This window comes from Rhinolophus hipposideros (assembly GCF_964194185.1).
Source record: "Rhinolophus hipposideros genome assembly, chromosome: 15".
Classification (NCBI taxonomy): domain Eukaryota; kingdom Metazoa; phylum Chordata; class Mammalia; order Chiroptera; family Rhinolophidae; genus Rhinolophus; species Rhinolophus hipposideros.
Genome location: NC_138061.1, coordinates 63,289,504 through 63,308,084, shown reverse-complemented (window position 1 = coordinate 63,308,084; position 18,581 = coordinate 63,289,504). Strand labels below are relative to the sequence as shown.

Genomic DNA, 18,581 nt, shown 5'->3' with positions numbered 1-18,581 from the left:
ATACTATCAAAAAACAAACAAACAGACAAACAAAAAAACCCTCCATAATTCTGTGGCTATTCTAGCTTTAAAACAGTAGCTCTCAATTCAGAGCAATTTTGCCCCTGAGGGATAGTGTCCTTGGAGACACTTTTGGTTGTCAAACGTAGGGAGTACTACTGACATCTAGTGGGCAGAGGCCAGGAATGCTGCTAAACATTCTACAACTCTCAAAACAAAGAATTATTCATCTAAAATGTCCACAGTACCCAAGATGAGAAGGACTGCATTAAAATGACACTTGATCTCCAATCTTTTGCAGGTAGAAAGCTGAGAAAGCTGAGCAGCCCTCAAAAAGAGCACATTTTCTAATACCAATTCAGCCAGATTCAAGGATGGGGAAAAGACTCTACAGGGTGGAGCCAGGTAGGTGCCACAGAGGACAGCAGACACGATGGTCCTTGCAGAGATCAGATTCAGGGCCTAGTTAAGGAATATTCCTCACCCTCAGGGCAAGGGACACTCAGAATGTCTGCCCAAGCAAATTCCAGATTACAAATACCCAATACTACATTTTTCAATTTCCCGAATGGGACTGTTTATTGTGCTTACTCTGGCCCTGTCTGACCACATCTAGAGGACAGGGACAGGGGGAGGGGATGGCCAGACAATTTGGTCATTTTTGTGCCAATGCTTGTGGATGAAAAGGAGCCATGTCTGGATTAGATGTAGAGATTACCATGTATCACTTGGAGCTAAATGCCTGCACAGAATAGGACTTGGTGATCTTGCCTAAGGAGGGATAAATGTGGACTAAAGGGAGCAAGGGAGTTCTGATAACCAGAAGGGCAGACTGTGGCGGAGAAGGTGCTCACCACCACTGGGAAGTCAGCCTCTCCACAATTCCCAGTTCCCTCCAAAACGGCAGGTCCTTATGACTAGTTCTGCCAATGTGCTTAGAGCAGAAGTGATGTGTCATTTCCAGGCCAAAGCACAGAAGAGCCAGTACACACCACCTGGCTTTCTCTTTCCCCCAAACAGTGACCAGCAACCACGTAGACGGTGGAGCCTCATTCAGCTTCAGTCTCTGAGAGACTTTGCGGAAACCCACCCCCACACTGACCTGCACTGACCGTCTAAGGGATGCGAGTTCAGGTTGGTTACGAGGTAAGCAATCTCAGAGCAGCAGAGGTGTTAGCTTAGGGCCAGGGGAATTTGAATGGAAGTAGAGCAGAGAGAGGAGTACCAACTGCGGCCTCAATCCAGCTGCAGAGGGGGGGCGCAGTAGTCTATCCCATAAACTTCTTCTAAGTTACTCAAGGAGCAGACATCAATGAAAACCAGTTTCCAGGACTTACTGTAGGGACAGAGTGGGGACAAGTGGCAGCAGGGGTGGCCTGTAGTGTGCTGTGATGCCTGTTTCTGATCTAGGGTTCAAACTGAAACCCTCATTCCTCCAGCTGTTGGCGGTTTGGTTGGTTGCTGACAGTTTCCGGCAAATCTCTCCCAGAAACTGCCCTGTCACAGAGTGCCACCTTTTCCAAGGTTACGCTGCTCCCCAGGGCAAAGGTCCAGTTGAGTTACCAGCTGAGAGGGCTCTGCAGTGACTGTATCCAATTCGATTTCTCCCTCTGTGCACTTTTACTTCCTTTACCCCCACCCGCCCACAGATACTGGTCCTGAGGGAACACGCCAATAAACTTCTCACACGTGGGTCTCTTTCCCAGAGTTTGTTTCCCAGATAGCCTGACCGAAGATACAGGCACAGTCTTCATCACAGGTAACAGACCCCAGTATGTCTTTCACTAGTTCAAACATAGTAGGTAAATTTTCTATGCAAGTACTGTATTTTTAACACTTTATCTGTCTACACTAAGGAAGTATGTGAGAATATCCCACTACTATTGTGTTTGTGCAGTTCTATTTTCTACAATTTAAGCTTTGTGCATTGCAACTCCATGTATCAGGTCTCTTGATAGTTGCTTATGCAAGTGTATCATACCCTTCATCTTATACAATGACTGTTTCCCCACCATATTCAACTTCACCCGATTGCAGTTATGCTTGTCTGCGTCTTCCTGCACATCGTTGCCAGCCTCTTTGCTTCCAGCCATTGGAAGTTAGCTGCAACTATTTTCATTATAGAAACGTGTATCGTTGTTGTCCGTTGTGTATATGTATGTCAGAATTTGACCTTGTTTCATTATAGGGTTAATCCCATTTATACATGATGTTATATATTGGTCTTCTGTAATTCAATGTTTCCTTTTTACACTTCTAGCTATTTTTTTTATATGAAAGTAAGCACAATTTTATAATAGAGTACAACACAAAATTTACATTAAGCGTGATTATAACATTTGGACACGGAAAGTCCACTGACTTAGTGGCCCATACCTGTGTGGTAACATAACATCCTCTAGCTATTTTTTTTTGTTTACTATCTTCTATCACTTGGTGTGTGATTTCTGTTCTACTCAAATGCTACCTCCATTAATCTGGAAATTTTCTATTTGGAAGATTTTATTTTACAAAAGTCAAATTAACTTCCATGGTGGCAGATTACTGTCCTGATCCACAGGACAAAGGAAACAAAAACAAACCCAGAAGTTTAACATATTTGCTCTACCTTGCACATTAGATGAATATGGGACAAAGAACATACTCTCACATTTAAAAAGATGTCTCTTATGTTACTTAAAGATGGCAACAGACATATTATTATAACAGTTGCATATGTAATATACAAAGCAATCAGAATAACTAAGGATAAGTCTAAATATCTCAGGTACATAACTGTCTTAAATAGCTAATTTGAGCACAAATATATATATTTATTATGAGTTATTTGATACAATGTAGCTCACAAGGAAGATATAATTCCACTGAATTAAATAAACTTTCAAGGAATTCCTCTCAAATTAGATGTAAAACTTTTCAAAGAATAAGCTAGAATTAAAACTAAAATACAAAAACATATGTCCACACAAAAACTTACACACAAATGTTCAGGTCAGCATTGTTCATAACAGCCTAAAACCTGGAACAGCCCAAATGTCCCTCAAGTGAAGAATGGATAAACAAAATGTGGTATATCCATATAGTGAAATATTGTTCCTTGGCAATAAAAAGAAAGGAAGTACTGCTGCATGACACAGACCTGGAAGGACCCTGAAAACATTACCACCGGTAAAAGAAGCCAGTCGGGAAAGACCACATGCTGTGTAATTCCATTTACAGTTGAACCATGAATAACATGGTTTGGAACTGCACCAGGCCACTTACACAGATTTTTTTCAATAAATACTGTATATGTATTTTCTCTTCCTTATGATTTTCTTAATATTTTATTTTCTCTAGATTACTTTATTGTAAGAATACAGCATATAATACATATAACATACAAAATATATGTTAATCAACTGTTTATGTAATTGGTCAACAGTAGGCTATTAAGTAGTTAAGAATGGGAGAGTCAAAAGTTATACGCCAATTTTTGATTGCACAGGGGGTGGGGGTGTGGGGTGGGAAGGGGGAGTGGTCAGTGCACCTAAACCCCCATGTTGTTCAAAGGTCAACTGTATATAAAATGCCAGAATAGGCAAATATATGGAAACAGAAAGTAGATTAGAGGTTGCTTAGGCCTGGGGGTAAAGGTAACAGGGAAGAATAAGAATTGAAGGTTAATGGGTACAGACAGGGTTTCTTTAAGAAAGGCAAAAATGTTCTAACATTGGATTATGGTCATGGTTGCACAACCTTTGAATAAAAAAATGCTGACTTGTACACTTAAGTGGGTACATTGTATGGTATTTGAATTATTAACAAGATATAAAAACAAGATATAAAAATATAAAATATTTCTGAACACATATATAAAAATACAACTCTGGTGAATACTCAACTTTATATAATTGGTAAGGATAACAGGATATTTTACATACTGCTTCATTTAAGAGCAAAAATAACCCTATATTACTCCATAAAAATCAGCAAAATACAATGTTCCAAGAATATGAAGAAAAACTGTAATGTCAGCAAAGATGGCAGAGTAGATAGCTCCCCAGAAACACCAAAAAGCAGAGCAAAAATGATCAAAACAAATTTCTGAAATCTGTAAAATAGTCCAACATTTATAACGACCAACTGAACGCAGAATGAAGAAAGAGGCAACTTAAAACAACAGAAAAGACTTATGGTGTTTTTATTAGCCTTTGCCCTACTTATTTCCCTGGCTGAGTTAGGGGTCTTAAAGAAAGCATCCTGCATTCTCAGTGTGGGACCTTGGTCATGGGCTTAGATAGAGGGTATTTCTTGAAAACACTGTAAGGAAAATGAATAACCCCCACTGCTTGGCACAAAACATTAAACATGAGGAAAACAAGACATGGAATACCATTAAACAACATACGCATAATGGGAGTCCCAAAAGGAAAGGACGAAGAAACTGGGGCAGAAAAATATTTTAAAGAATAAGAACTGAAAACTTTCAAATTTAATGAAATACATGAACCTACACATCCAAACTGCTCAACAAACTACAAGAAAGATAAAAGCAAAAAATCTGTACTGAAACTCATTCAAATCAAACTGTTGAAAGCCAGACCAAAAAAAACAAACATGAATTTTGAAAGCTTCAGGAGAGAAGCAATGTGTCACTTACAAAAAATCCCCAATGATATAAACAGCTATTAAAAAAAAAAATCATGGAGACCAACAGGCAGTGAAATGACACATTTAAAGTGCTGAAAGAAAACAAATGCCAAATAAAAATTCTACATCAAGCAAAACCATCCTTCAAAAGTGAAAGAGAAACTAACACATTCTGAGGTAAATGAAAAGTTAAGGGAGGTTGTCACTAGTATCCCTGTTCTTTAAGAAATGCTAAAGGGAGTCCTTCAGGTAGAAATAAAAGAACACTAGACAGTAACCTGAAGTCATACGAAGAAATAGAATACTGGTAAAGGGAATTACATAGGTAAATACAAAGGCCAGTATTATTGTATTCTGGATTTCTATTTTTCTTCCAATATGATTTAAAAGACAAATGCAATAAACAGTAATTACAAATCTATCTTAATAAACACAGTATATAAATATGTAACTTGTGACAACAATGATATAAAGGAGAAAGGAGAGAGTGTACAGGAGCAGAATTTTTGCATACAACTGAAGTTAAAGTGGTAATAACCCAAAATAAATTTTTATAAATTGAAGAGGTTAACTGTAATCCCCAAAGTAATCTATGAAAATGACTGAAAAATACACAGAAAAGGAAATGAGAAAAGAATCAAATGACACAACAAAAAAGTAATTAAATACCCAAAAAAGGCAGTAATGAAGGAAGCTGAGGAACAAAAGTATATGACATACTGAAAACAAATAGTACAACGGCCAAAGTAACTTATTCCTTATCAGTAATTATTTCACATGCAGATAGATTAAACTCTCCAACTAAAAGCCAGACAATGGCAGAAGGGATCAAAGAAACATGATCGTCCTACTGTAGGCTATCTACTAGACTCCCTTTAGATTCATAGACACAAACGGGTTGAAAGTGAAGGAATGGAGAAAGATATTTCAATCAAATAGAAATCAAAAGAGCGATGGGATAGCTATACTAATATCAGACAAAACAGATTTTAAGTCCAAAATTGTTACATGGGGCAAAGGACAATATATATTGATAAAAGGGTTGATCCATCAAGAATATATGTATACACATCCAACAACAAAGCCCTACAGTACATGAAGCAAACCTGACATAACTGAAGGGAGAAACAGACAATTATACAATAATACTTGAATACTTTTATACCTTACTTTCATCAATGGATGAAAACAGAGTAGACAGAAGATCAGTAAGGAAATAATGTAAACTATACTATAGTTTGTAAAAATATAATGTAAAAATCCTATAATGTAAAAATACTATAAACCAACCAGATATAACAGATATATATAAAAGATTCTCCAAAAATAGCAGAATGCATATTTTTCTCAAATGCACATGGAACATTATTCAGGACAGACCATATGTTAGGCCACAGGACAAGTCTTAATACATTTTTAAAAAAACTGAACTCATACAAAGTATCTTTTCTGACCACAATGGAATGAAAATAGAAATCAAGAAAAAGAAAAAGTAGAAAATTCACACATTTGTGGAAATAAACAACATACTTTTAAAACAACTAATAGATCAAAGAACGATTCACAAGGGAAATTAGTAATACTTCGAGATGAATGAAAATAAAAACACAACATACTAAAATTTAGGGAATGCTGAAAAGCAGAGCTCAGGGACAATTTTACAGCTTTTAACACCCACATTAAAAAAAAACAAAAACAAAAAACAAAGGCAAAACACCTCAAATCAATTACCTAACAGTCTACCTTGAATACTAATCCCAAAGCAAGAAGATGCCAGGAAATAATAAAGAATAAAGTGTTGATTAACAAAACAGAGACCAGAAAAACAACAGAGAAAACAAACAAAGCCAAAAGTTGGTTCTTTAAAAAGAACAACAACATTGACAAACCTTTACCTAGACTAAGAAAAAAAAGCAGATGCAAGTAACTAAAATCATAAATGAAACTGGGGACATTACTACAAATTTTACAGAAACAAAAAGGATTATAAAAAATACTATGAACAATTGTACAACAAATTAGACAACTTAGATGAAATAGACAAGTTCCTAGAAACATACAATATTACCAAAACTGACGCAAGATATAGAAAATCTGATCATACCCGTAACAAGAGAATGAATCAATCGAAATTTCCCCCCAAAAAACCCAAAAACCAAAAACTAAAGACCAGATGGCTTTAGTGACAAATTCTACCAATAATTTAATTAAGAATACCCGTCCTCAAACTCTTCCAAAAAACAGAAGAGGGAGGAATACTTCCTAACTCATTCTGAGGCCAGCACTATCTTGATACCAAATCCAAACAGGTATCACAAGAGAACAAAACACACATACCAATATCACCTACTTACGAACATATGAGGTCCGACAATTAAGTTTGCGAACTGATCCCAGAAAAAGTACTACATACCTCATTGCTGGATATCACTACGGTCACCTTCGAAGTACTCTCCTTGGGACGCTATGCACTGACGCCAGCACCTAGTCCACCCTTCAAAGTAATTTTGGAACTATTTTTCTGAAATGGCCATCAGAGCTGTCATCATATTACCCTTGATGTCCTGAATGTCATCAAAATGTCTTCCTTTCAATATTTCCGTTATCTTCAGGTAAAGAAAGAAGTCACTGGACCAGATCAGGTGAGTAGGGAGGGTGTTCCAATACAGTTATTTGTTTACTGGCTATAAACTCCCTCACAGACAGTGCTCTGTGAGCAGGTGCATTGTCGTGATGCAAGAGCCATGAATTGTTGGCAAAAAGTTCAGGTCGTCTTAACTTTTTCACACAGCCTTTTCAGCACTTCCGAATAGTAAACTTGGTTAACTGTTTGTCCAGTTGGTACAAATTCATAATGAATAATCCCGCTGATATCAAAAAAGGTAAGCAACATTATTTCAACAAGTTCCCAAACTTAATTGTCAGACCTCATAGATGTAAAAATTCTCAGCAAAATACTAGCAAAATAATACCAGTAACATGTTAAAAGGATTATACATTATAACCAAGTGGGATTTATCCCAGGAATGCAACGGTGGTTTAATATAACAAAACAAACAAACAAACAAAAAAATCAATCCAATTCATATACCACATTAACTGAATCAAGGAAAAACAATCATCATCTCAACTGATGAAGAAATGCGTTTGACAAAACCCAACACCTTTTCATGATAATAACACTTAAATTAGGAATAGAAGGTATGTGATGAAAAATTAATTTTTTGTAGAAGTCTGGCTTTTGCCCTCAGCTCCAGGTGCTCTCCAGGCCTCTGGAATGCCCTGACTGACAGCAGTGTTTTTGTTTGCCTGGTGTTTTGGCCACAGGACTAACAAGGTGATTTATGAGTGAGGCTTTGGGACGGGTATCAATTCCAACCTCTGGAGTAAACCTTAGGAACGCTTGGAAACTAAAGGTCAGGTAGTATGTGATTCAGCAGCAAAAAAAAAAAAAAAAAAGAAAAGAAAAAAAAAATCTGGATACCAATCGCTTGGGTGACCTTTCCGGGTTGGCAATACTCTGTATTTTTATATTTTGGCTGGAAAGACTGAATGAAATCTCCATGTTTGGACCTCTCTCACATTCTGCCCTATGCATCTCCTCCTTTGGTTGGTTCTATTAATAAGTTGCTTTTTCGTTTGTTTTTTTGCTGTAATAAAATTGTAGTCATAAAATATAGTGCTTTTCAGAGTTCTGTGAGTCATTCTAGGAAATTATTGAATCTGAGAGTGGTTGTAGGGACCCTAAATTTACAGCCTGCTGATCTGAAGTGAAGGTAGTCTTGGGAATCTTGTGGTTGGTATCTGAAATGAGGGCAGTTTCGTGGGGTCTGTACCCTGACTGTACAATGTGAGTAACTCCAGTGCAAAGTGGAACTTCCTCAAACAGATAAAGAACATTTATGAAAACCCCACAGCTAATATCAGACTTAATGGTGAAAGAGTGGAAGCTTTTCTCCTAAGAACAAGGATAAGACAAAGATGCCCACTTTTGCCACTTCTACTCAACTTGAAGTTTTAGCCAGAGCAACTAGGCAAAAAACAGAAACAAAAGGCACCCAAATTGGAGAGGAAGAAGTAAAACTATTATGCAAATGATATGATCTTATACAGAGAAAATTAATTTAAGAAATCCCCCAAAACCCTTATTAGAACAAATTGAACAAAGTTGTATAATATAACATCAACACACAAAAATCAGTTGTGTTTCCATGCACTAGCAATGAACAATCTGAAAGGGAAATTAAGAAAACAACTCCATTTAAAATAGCTTTAAAAATAATAAAATACCTAGAAAAAAGTTTTAACGGAGGTGAAAAACTTGTAGACTGAAAACTCTAAAACACTGCTGAAATGAATTAAAGCTCTACGTTATAGATTGCATTGTGTGTCCCCTAACCCCTAATTCATATGTTGAAGCCCTAACCCCTAATGTGGCTGTATTTGGAGAGAGGGCCACTGTGGAGGTAATTAAGGTTAAACAAGGTCATAAGGGTGGGGCCCTAATCTCAAAGAACTGGTCTCTTTGTAAGAGGAAGAGATGCCATAGTGTGCCCTCTCAACCTGCATATGCACACAGAAAAGGACATGTGAGGACACAGCAAGAAGGCAACTGTCTGCAAGCCAGGAAGAGCGGTCTCACCAAAAACTAAATTTGCTGACACCATGGTCACGGACTGACAGCTTCCAAAACTGTGAGAAAATAAATTTCTGTTGTTTCCGCCAGTCTATAGAATTTTGCTATGGCGGCTCAAGCAGACTAATACAACAGAAGTAAATGAAAAGACATCCTGTGTTTACGAACTGGAATACTAAATACAGTTAAGATGGCAAAACTACCCAAGCAATCTACAGATTCAATGAAATCCCTATTAAAATTCCAATGGCCTTTTCTGTAAAAATGGAAAAGCTGACATTCAAATTCATACAAAATCACAAGGGGCCCGAATAGTCAGAATGATGTTGAAAAAGAAGAATAAAGTTGAAGGAGTCATACTTCCCCATTTCAAAACTTACTACAAAGTTACAGTGACCAAAATAATGTAGTGCTGCTACAAGGACAGACACACAGATCAATGTAATGAGAACTTAAGAGTCCAGAAATAAAACAATACCTCTATAGCCAACTGATTTTCAACAAGGGAGCCAAGAATATTCAATTGGGAAATAATAGTCTCTTTAATAAATGGTGCTGGGACAACTGGATTTCCACAAGCAAAAGAATAACATTGGACCTTTACTTCACAACATATATAAAAATTAACTCAAAATGGGTCAAAAACCTAAACATAAGAGCTAAAACTATAAAACTCTGAAAAGAAAACGTAAGTGTAAATCTTAATGACCTTGGATTTGAAAATGGATTCCTATATATGACACCAAAACCACAAGGAACCAAAGAAAAAAAATAGATAAACTGAACTTCATGAAAATTGAAAACTTTTGTGCAAAGGATATCATGAAAGTTAAAAGACAACATACAAAATGGGAGAAAATATTTACAAATCACTTATGTGATAAGAGTCCATCCAGTATCTGAAATATACGAGTATAACTCTTACAATCTAACAACAAAAAGGCAAACAACCTAATTAAAAATGGGTCAAGGGCTTGAACAGAAATTTCTCCCAAGAAGATACGCAAATGGCCAACAAGCCTATGAAAAGATGCTCAACGTCATTAGTCATTAGGGAAATGCAAATCAAAACCATAATGGGATACCATTTCATATTCGCTAGGATGGCTAGAATAAAAAAGTCAATTATGTACTGGCAAAGATTTGGAAAAATTGGATTTCAAGTCATAAACTGCTACTGGGAATGTAAAATGGTGTAGACTCGGTGGAAAATAGTTTGGTGGTTCCTCAAAAAGTTAAATATAGAGTTACCACATGACTCAGCAATTCCACTCCTAGGTAGATATCTCCAAGAACTGAAAACAGGAACTCGAGCAAACACTTGTACGTGAATGCTCATAGCAGCACGATCTACAAAAGCTAAAAGGTGGAAATAACCCAAATGTCTATCAATGGCTGAATGGATAAACAAAATCTGGTAAATACATACATTAGAATGTTACTCACTCATATAAGAGTGAACTATTGATACATGTTACAACATGGACCAACTTGAAAACATTATGCTACGTTCAAGAAGACAGACACAAAAGGTGACATATTGTATGATTCCATTCATGAAACATCCAGAAGAGGTAACTCCAGACATAGAAAGCAGACTGGTACGATGCAAGGGGCTAGGGAGAGAAAGGAATGGAGGATGACTGATTAATGGCTACGAGGTTTCCTTTTGGGGCAATGAAATATTTTGAAATTTGACATTGGTGATGGTTGCACATGTTGTGAATGTACCAGATGTCATCGAATTGTACACTTTAAAACGGTTAATTTTATGTTATGTGAATTTCAACGCAATGATTTAAAGAAAGATGGTGTTTTCTACTAACCCGGTGAATAATTCCAGCAGAGTGCAGGTGCTTGATCCCACACAGCATCTGATAGAGAAGGTAGGACATCCTTTCATGATCTAGCTCCATCTGAATCACTTGGCAAAGGTTTGCATCCATGAGCTCCATGACTATGTAACTTCATGGGTGGAAAAAGAGGACAGCTGAAGTGTACAGTGTACAGCAACAATCTAAGAGTAATGCACTAACGTAACATTTTAATGGTAACACTTACACATCTTGAAATTCTTCTAGGGATTTCTGTGGTGTGAAAACATTCAAAAGGCCAATTATCTGTGGCAAAAGAGGTTGAAAAATTAGAGACTGCTTCATATTACTTTCATTTGAGTACTGCAAATACATGGGTTAAAAAAAAATCTACCACGAGTTTAAAATCGTGTTCTAAACTCAAGTAATATCTTTTATTTTACATATTAAAAATTTATGACCAGGGGTTGGGGGTAGGGAGGGAACCAGAGAACAGAAGATAATTAGGGCAATGAAAATACTCTATGTGATACCATAATGGTAGATACATGTCATTGTACATTTGTCCAAACCCACAGAATGTACAACACCAAGAATAAACCCTAATGTAAACGGTGGACTTTGGGTGATAATGATGTGTCACTACAGGTTCATTCATTCTAACAAACGCACCACTCTGGTGGGGATGTTGGTAATGGGGGAGGCCGTGCGTGTGTGGGACCAGGGGAAGACGGGAAATCTCTGTACCTCCATCTCAATTTTGCTGTGAGACCAAACTTGCTCCAAAAAAAAGTCTTTAAAAAAAATTCTATCAACAGAAGAGCTCCACATAATCCATTCCTTTAATGAAGATTCAATTATCAAGAATCTACATTACACCATCCTCCACATAACTTGAAGGCAAATCTTAAATACCTTCTGCCCACTCTTCTCTAACTCAGTATATAATCTCAGCCCTTCCCCTGTGGTTTCTCGTAATACTGCACTTTGCCAGTTTTCCTCATTCCCAGTCTACTCCACTGGCCTATCCAACAGGTACGCCATTTCCCATTATTCTGTCTTTAATCATCCTCTTTTCTCAATCTGTACCTTTCCCTGGGTGATATTACTCATGTCTTTTTCTCCAAACATCTCTATACATATAGAGATGTTTGGAAAAATATGAATTAATTCCAAACATGAATTAGAAGTCCTTGCTTAGTTTATGAGTCTCAAATATATACTGCCACTTCACAAGGAAGTCTCAGGAATATAAATTGTACTCATTATCATTTGTACCCAAACTCCTTACTTTTCCAGAGTGCCTTCTCTTTTACAATAGAAGGCTCAAAGTGATTTTTTACTCCTTTTTCACTATTTGCACTGTAATAAATATTTTAGAGAATGTTATCCATTCTATTGTCTATCTGAATTTCAACCTCTTCTTTCCATTCCCTGGGCTACCATACAAGTCGGGATTCTTAACATCTCATCTAGACTGTTCATGCAACGAGGACTTGTAACACGAGGTTCCCTAACAATGGTTTTCTGCGAGTCTAGCTACCATTTTATTGCCTATAACACAGTAAAATAAAGATTTGATCACATTACTCACCTCCTCTAAAACTTAACACCAACAAATAAATTCCAGAACTCCTTCGCAGAACATTCAAAGCCCTCACTGACAGGACATCTACCCGCTTCACCTCCTGCTAAGCCCTCTATTAAACTTGATACTTTAGCCACACTAAATTTAAATTTTTAAAAACTCTCAAGGCCTTTAAACATATTGTTTCCGATATTTGTCATAAACATACTGAACTTCGTCCTTTTTTGTAGAGTCTGACAACCCGTAGTCCTTGACAGAGCTCAATATTCTCTCTACTTTGTCCCCACAGTATCTTTCTTATATGTTATTACGGCACTTAACACACTGTAGTATCGTCTCATTTTCACAATACCCTTGTTCCAATCACACCAGGATCCTTGTTAGAAAGAACTGTGTCTTACTCCCTTTTATAGCCCTGGCACAGAGGAAGATAGGTGACACACATTTTAAAAATATTTGCTGACAATTATACTTAGGGATGGGAATGTTCTTCTAGACATAAATGTCATTGGGGCAGAGTCTACGTTATTCATATAAGCATAAAACTTTGTTTATAGAAGGTATTCAAATATTTGTTCAGTGAATCAATTCAGTAATTTTCAGACCAGAAAGGGTAAAACATATATATGTATCTTTTTAAGATAGGGGAAATGATAATATGAAAGCTTCTAGTTGATCTAAATGAATCCAAGTCTCCTAACCACTGAACTGCACACCTGGAGATTTGGAGAAATAGTAAAACTGTTCTCATTAATATAGGAGAAATCCTAGAGTACAAGAGAGGTGTTAAGAAGAAAGGCATATAGAGACAGAAAAGAGACCAGCATTTGCTTAGAGTCGAGTGGGAAGGAGATGGGGGAATAAGAGCTAAAGGATACAGGGTATCCTACTGAGGTGAGAAAAATGTTGTAGAACTGACCATGCTGATGGTCACAAACATCAGTGACTACATTAAAAAACACTGACTTATACAAATTAAATGTATGAAGCAGTATGCTATATAAATTATATCTCAACAACGCTAGTGTTTTAAAAAAAGATGGAAACAGCTGTCTTATTTTTCAAAAAGGGAAATAAAGAAAATTATATCAATCACAGACTAGACAGCCAAATAAAAGTCCAGGGCTGATTAAGTGGGTAGCATTTGACTGAAAGAAGTAACAATTATTAGGAGAAGGTAAAAATTCATTGAACAATTTAATTTTGTGAATAAAAACAACAAAGAACAACAGTAAGTCAGAGAAATGCAACAAGATATCGTATATGAAGATTTCAGGCAGAATTTTTTTCGAAGTGTCTCTGATAATATTCATGTGAAAAAGATGAAGAATTGAGGAGGGCTGGAAAAATTGGGGAGTCAGAACAAAGAAGAAATAAGCAATCCCCAACCTTCCAGGTAGAAGAACCAAATTTCCCATGTGAAATTTAATAGGGAGAAATAGAAAGTACCATACTTATTCTTCAAAACCAAAAGAAAAGCATGGGAGAGATGTATTGTGTTAGCAGGTCTGTGATAAAGGATAACTTGCTTAGACAATGTGAAGCCAAGTGGTGACCTGATTTCCGAACAGAATTATAACGTCCACAGCTAAGCGGAGATGAAATGCCTCAGTTCCTCTCAGAGGATTCGATCAGATATGCAATACTGCATGCTAAGTGACATAGCAAAGTGTGTTCAAAGGTAAGTGACTAAGTTGAAAAAGAAACTTAAAACCATCTATGAAAAGAGTGGGAAGTGCATAATAATATGATTGTACTTAATCCCACTGAACTGTACACTTAGAAATAGTTAAGACAGTAGGTTTTATATTATGAATGTTTTACCACAATAAAGAAAAAAAAAGAAGAGAGTGGGAAAAGCCAGATATGTTTAGACCAATAAAGATCTGTACAGAACATGAAAATGTTGAAAAGACATTACAAAACTTTCGTCCATCATGGAGTGAAAAAACCCCATTACCATTCCTGGTTTCCCTATATTTACTTTTACATCCATTCACTGAACAAATGTACTTTGAGCATCTACTCTGTGCCGTCACTCTTCTGCATGGCCAGGGTATTGCCTGGATGGATCTGCGCCACCCTCACTAGAGGGCTAATCATGCGAAACAAGCATTCCATGCTCTCCATTCAGTGGGGATAGGAGTCACTGGCCATCTCCTCAGTGAGAAACTCAGGCAATGCCATCACCACCAGTTCCATGGAACAGGCTACAAGAGGTACGAGCAGCTATGTCCGAGTGCAGTAAGGCACCAGCAAAACCTTGACAAGTAACATTCCTGGCTCCCACCTAGAACAAGATTGGCTGACACTTCTTCCCCACCCCTGACTGAAGTTAATCTTTATCTCTGTGCCCTTTTCTAATGCTATTTTTCGTCTCTGGAAGGCCACCTTCCTTCAACAATCCAAATTTACCCCATCTTTAAGAATTAGTGTAGGTCCACTCTTCCCCAAAGTTTTCCATTTCATTAAGGATCACGGCAATTCTCTCCCCCCTGAAATCTCAGCACTTCTTTTTCATCTACCATGATTTGATAATTAACCTTCTATTGCTTTATTATGGTTGATACGTAACTCTGTATTTGTTTTGCCTTCAAAATAACACTGTAAACTGCCCAAACACAGAACCTAATCCGTAACTTCCATAAAAAATTTCCCTTAGTGTCTAATCTAGTAATTCCAATACTCAGAGGCTTGCACATAGTTAAATTGTGTTATCTGCAATAGGAAAGTAATGAGCTCTTTATATTTTATAAACTCCTTTGGACAAACTCCACAAAACGTCTCCAGTCAGATACTTTTGGTTAAGTACTTCATAAAACTGTCGCTTGCACAGTTCACTTCAAATTCACTCCCAGTTTATTTCCTCTCAACTTGGAGACATCATTCCATTGAAATAATCACAAAAGTATCAGTATGCTTAAAGTAAGCTTTAAAAAGTGTAACTATTCTCAAAATGAGTGAAAGTTATAGGTTTAAGTCTTTATAATTTTTAGGAAATAGAATCAGAATGTTTCTCTAATTCCATCTAAACATTTTTTTCAGTTTGTGCTAAACTGGTTTATGCTCACTGGCTATCCTCAACATAAAGTAACCAGAGAGCACTGTTATCACTTAAAGAGAAGAGACTGGGGTGAGAAGAAATGATTTGAATTTATATCCAATATTATTAAATAAAGTTCCAGTGTCAAAGTGAATGGAAACAATCCCTGTATTAGGGCTCCAGTTTTCTGAAATGTCAGCCTGACAGAAAACAAAAAGCAGAAGATGAGATGAAGCCTAAAATACAGTTCTAAAACATTGACCTCTTTAAAAGTCCTTCTGCAAATGTAATGGCACAAAAATCACAAAATTTAAATTTCAGAAGCCATTTTTCTCTTGCTATAATTTAATGAAGCTGAGAAAAAATTCACTGTAGATATGTAAACCTTTTAAACAATGTTTCAATCCAGAAGAACAATTTAAAGCACCTAATATTCTAAAAGTTTTTGATATTCATGTATTCCTTAGCAAATCTTTACTTCATCTATACTTAAGAAATTTTCTAAAATGTTCACTTACATTTTTGTGATTAACGCATTTCATAAGAACTAGCTCTCTGTATGCCCGCTTAGCATGAGTTTGATTCTGAAATGGCCGGCTTAGCTTCTTGATTGCAACATTTCTTTCAAGAATGGCATCATAAGCTGCACTGTAATAAGAAATTCAAAAACAGTCAAAAATCTGCAAAACTGAATTTATGAAACATTCATACAGATTCCCCCTTTCTCCAAAGATGAATGCAATTGGATCAGTTCCCCGTCTGTGCTGCTCAACAAGTTTCTTCTATGCCTTTACAGCACATTCTGAACAATGTATAGCACTAACTGTTTCTTGAAATGCTAATGGCTTCAAGAGACAATGGACTGAGACTGTGAAGACAGAGACCCTGCTTGCTCACTGGGTTCCTCCAGGACCCACTGAGCATACCATGGGCACTCAATGCACACCTTTTTAATTAGTATTCAGGTCCAAAAAGATAGCTTAGAGCCTAAAGGAACCATTCACCCTGCACCTACACCAAGGAAAGACAGGATAAAGAATACATAGGGCCATAAATTCTACTCAAAATATTTGCTGGAGGATTCTACTAAGTACATCACTTCCATCCTCTTTGGACACAAAATGAATACAGAAAAAGGAAGGGACATACAGAGGTATCTATATGAACGATTATTTTATAATATAAAATGTAAGCCCTTAAAATTTTGTTTTGACGGGATGTAAAGAACAGCAGAGGGAATACAGTCAATGGTACTGTAACAGCTATATATGATGTCAGAGGGGTAGTAGACTTGGTGGGATTATCACTCTGTGAGGGGTGCAAATGTGTAATTATTACATTGTTTTATACACCTGAAAATAATTTTTAAAAATTTTGTTTTGGAGAAAGAATTAAAAATCAAGGTGTTTATAAATACTAATGCTAGACTTCAGGACATGAGAAGGTGCTTCACAACTGTTAGTGAAACATCTATTATTCTGGGAAACATAACATCATGCTCATTACTTTTCATAGCTTTGTCTCCCATGTGACACCCACCAAACAGCACCTTATGCACGTGACAAGTCAGAGAAACTAAAGCACAAACATGGTAAAGTGTCTTAAAATTAATAGAATATTATGATTGAAAGAAACTTTAAAAATCATTTCAAGTCACTACTGCCTGATATAGGGCTAGAAGTTAAGTAATTTGCCCAAGGTTAGCCAGAAAGTTAAACAGCAAAGATGAGACTGGAAGACTAAGACATGAGGTTACGCTCTTCATACTGGACCGCCTAACATACTATGAAAGACTATTTCTGTTTATGAAATATTTGAAAAGTCAGCATACTACTGATTAAAATTATTCTCTCACCTAACTGGATACTTGAGTTGTTTTATGGCTATCTCACTATATCAAATATATTGTAGAAATATATGTATTAAGAAATTGGTACTGCATAAATGTACACATCTGTACCTTCTATATATACCACAATTGCCTACGTACATAATATATACACACCAAAATATACATTAGTACTATAATCTTTACTTAGAAAATGCCGTATTTATAGATACGTCCCTCCCAAATTTAAAAAAAAAAACACATTTGGGGACATATTTCAGATAAAGTACATTTTATTTTTAACCATTAAATTCATTCTGATTAATTTAACTGCTAAATCAAAGTGATATTTCAAACTCTAAAGTTTAAAAGTTTCTGAATAGGTTGTATTATTTTATATCCAAGGAAATTAGGTTTCTAACTGTTGATTTGTAAATGTGCACAAATCAGAAACACCTGGGGATTCAGAGGACCTAATCCAGACCCAGTGAATCTTGATTGGGGCCCCAAAAAATGCCTTTAAAAAAAATTAAGTTCTTCAGTTGATTTTGATAGTAACACAACAGTGAGTTAAAATTTATTTTGCTTAATATTGGTCTATTTCATAGTAATCGTTTATGAAAGAATAAGCAAAAAATTGAAGCTATTTATTCCTTAGGACAGGGACTGTTCCTTAAGGGTCCTTCCAAAGCAATTTTTTTTTAAACTCTAGGACACAAATTTCAAAATGCACTTAAGCGAGGGTAAGTGAAAGAAGGGATAGAAACATTAATATATTTTTAAACAGTAGTAATTTATAAAGAATATATCCTTCAAAACAACCTTGTAAATTAGGTGAGAAGGCTTAGAAGTGTTAATTTGCCATGAGTCACAAAGTTAGTATATCATGGAGCGAGATTCTGAACCAAGAGCTGGAGAATACTTCCCATGTTCACTTTATCACATTATTTTATCTTTAATCTGTAGTTGGTTACATGTGGTTGGTTAAAATGAAAACCAGCCAGACAATAATGCTTTCTAAAATGACCCAACTTCTTTAA

At 36.3% G+C, this 18,581-nt stretch overlaps 1 protein-coding gene across 27 annotated transcripts in view; it reads right to left on the bottom strand.

Moving 5' to 3' along the window:
- Positions 1–18,581, bottom strand: part of MAPK8 (mitogen-activated protein kinase 8) — a 117,140-nt gene that overhangs the window by 22,312 nt on the left and 76,247 nt on the right. For all 27 annotated transcript variants that reach the window (XR_013995019.1, XM_081074912.1, XM_081074915.1 and 24 more), the window contains 3 exons: positions 16,232–16,361; positions 11,330–11,388; positions 11,095–11,233 (listed from right to left, as the gene is read on the bottom strand). Coding sequence is in view for 26 of the 27 variants with exons in the window: in XM_081074912.1 (XP_080931038.1) it covers positions 11,095–11,233; positions 11,330–11,388; positions 16,232–16,361 (328 nt within the window). In the remaining variant the exon portion in view is untranslated. The remainder of the gene's footprint in view (positions 1–11,094; positions 11,234–11,329; positions 11,389–16,231; positions 16,362–18,581) is intronic.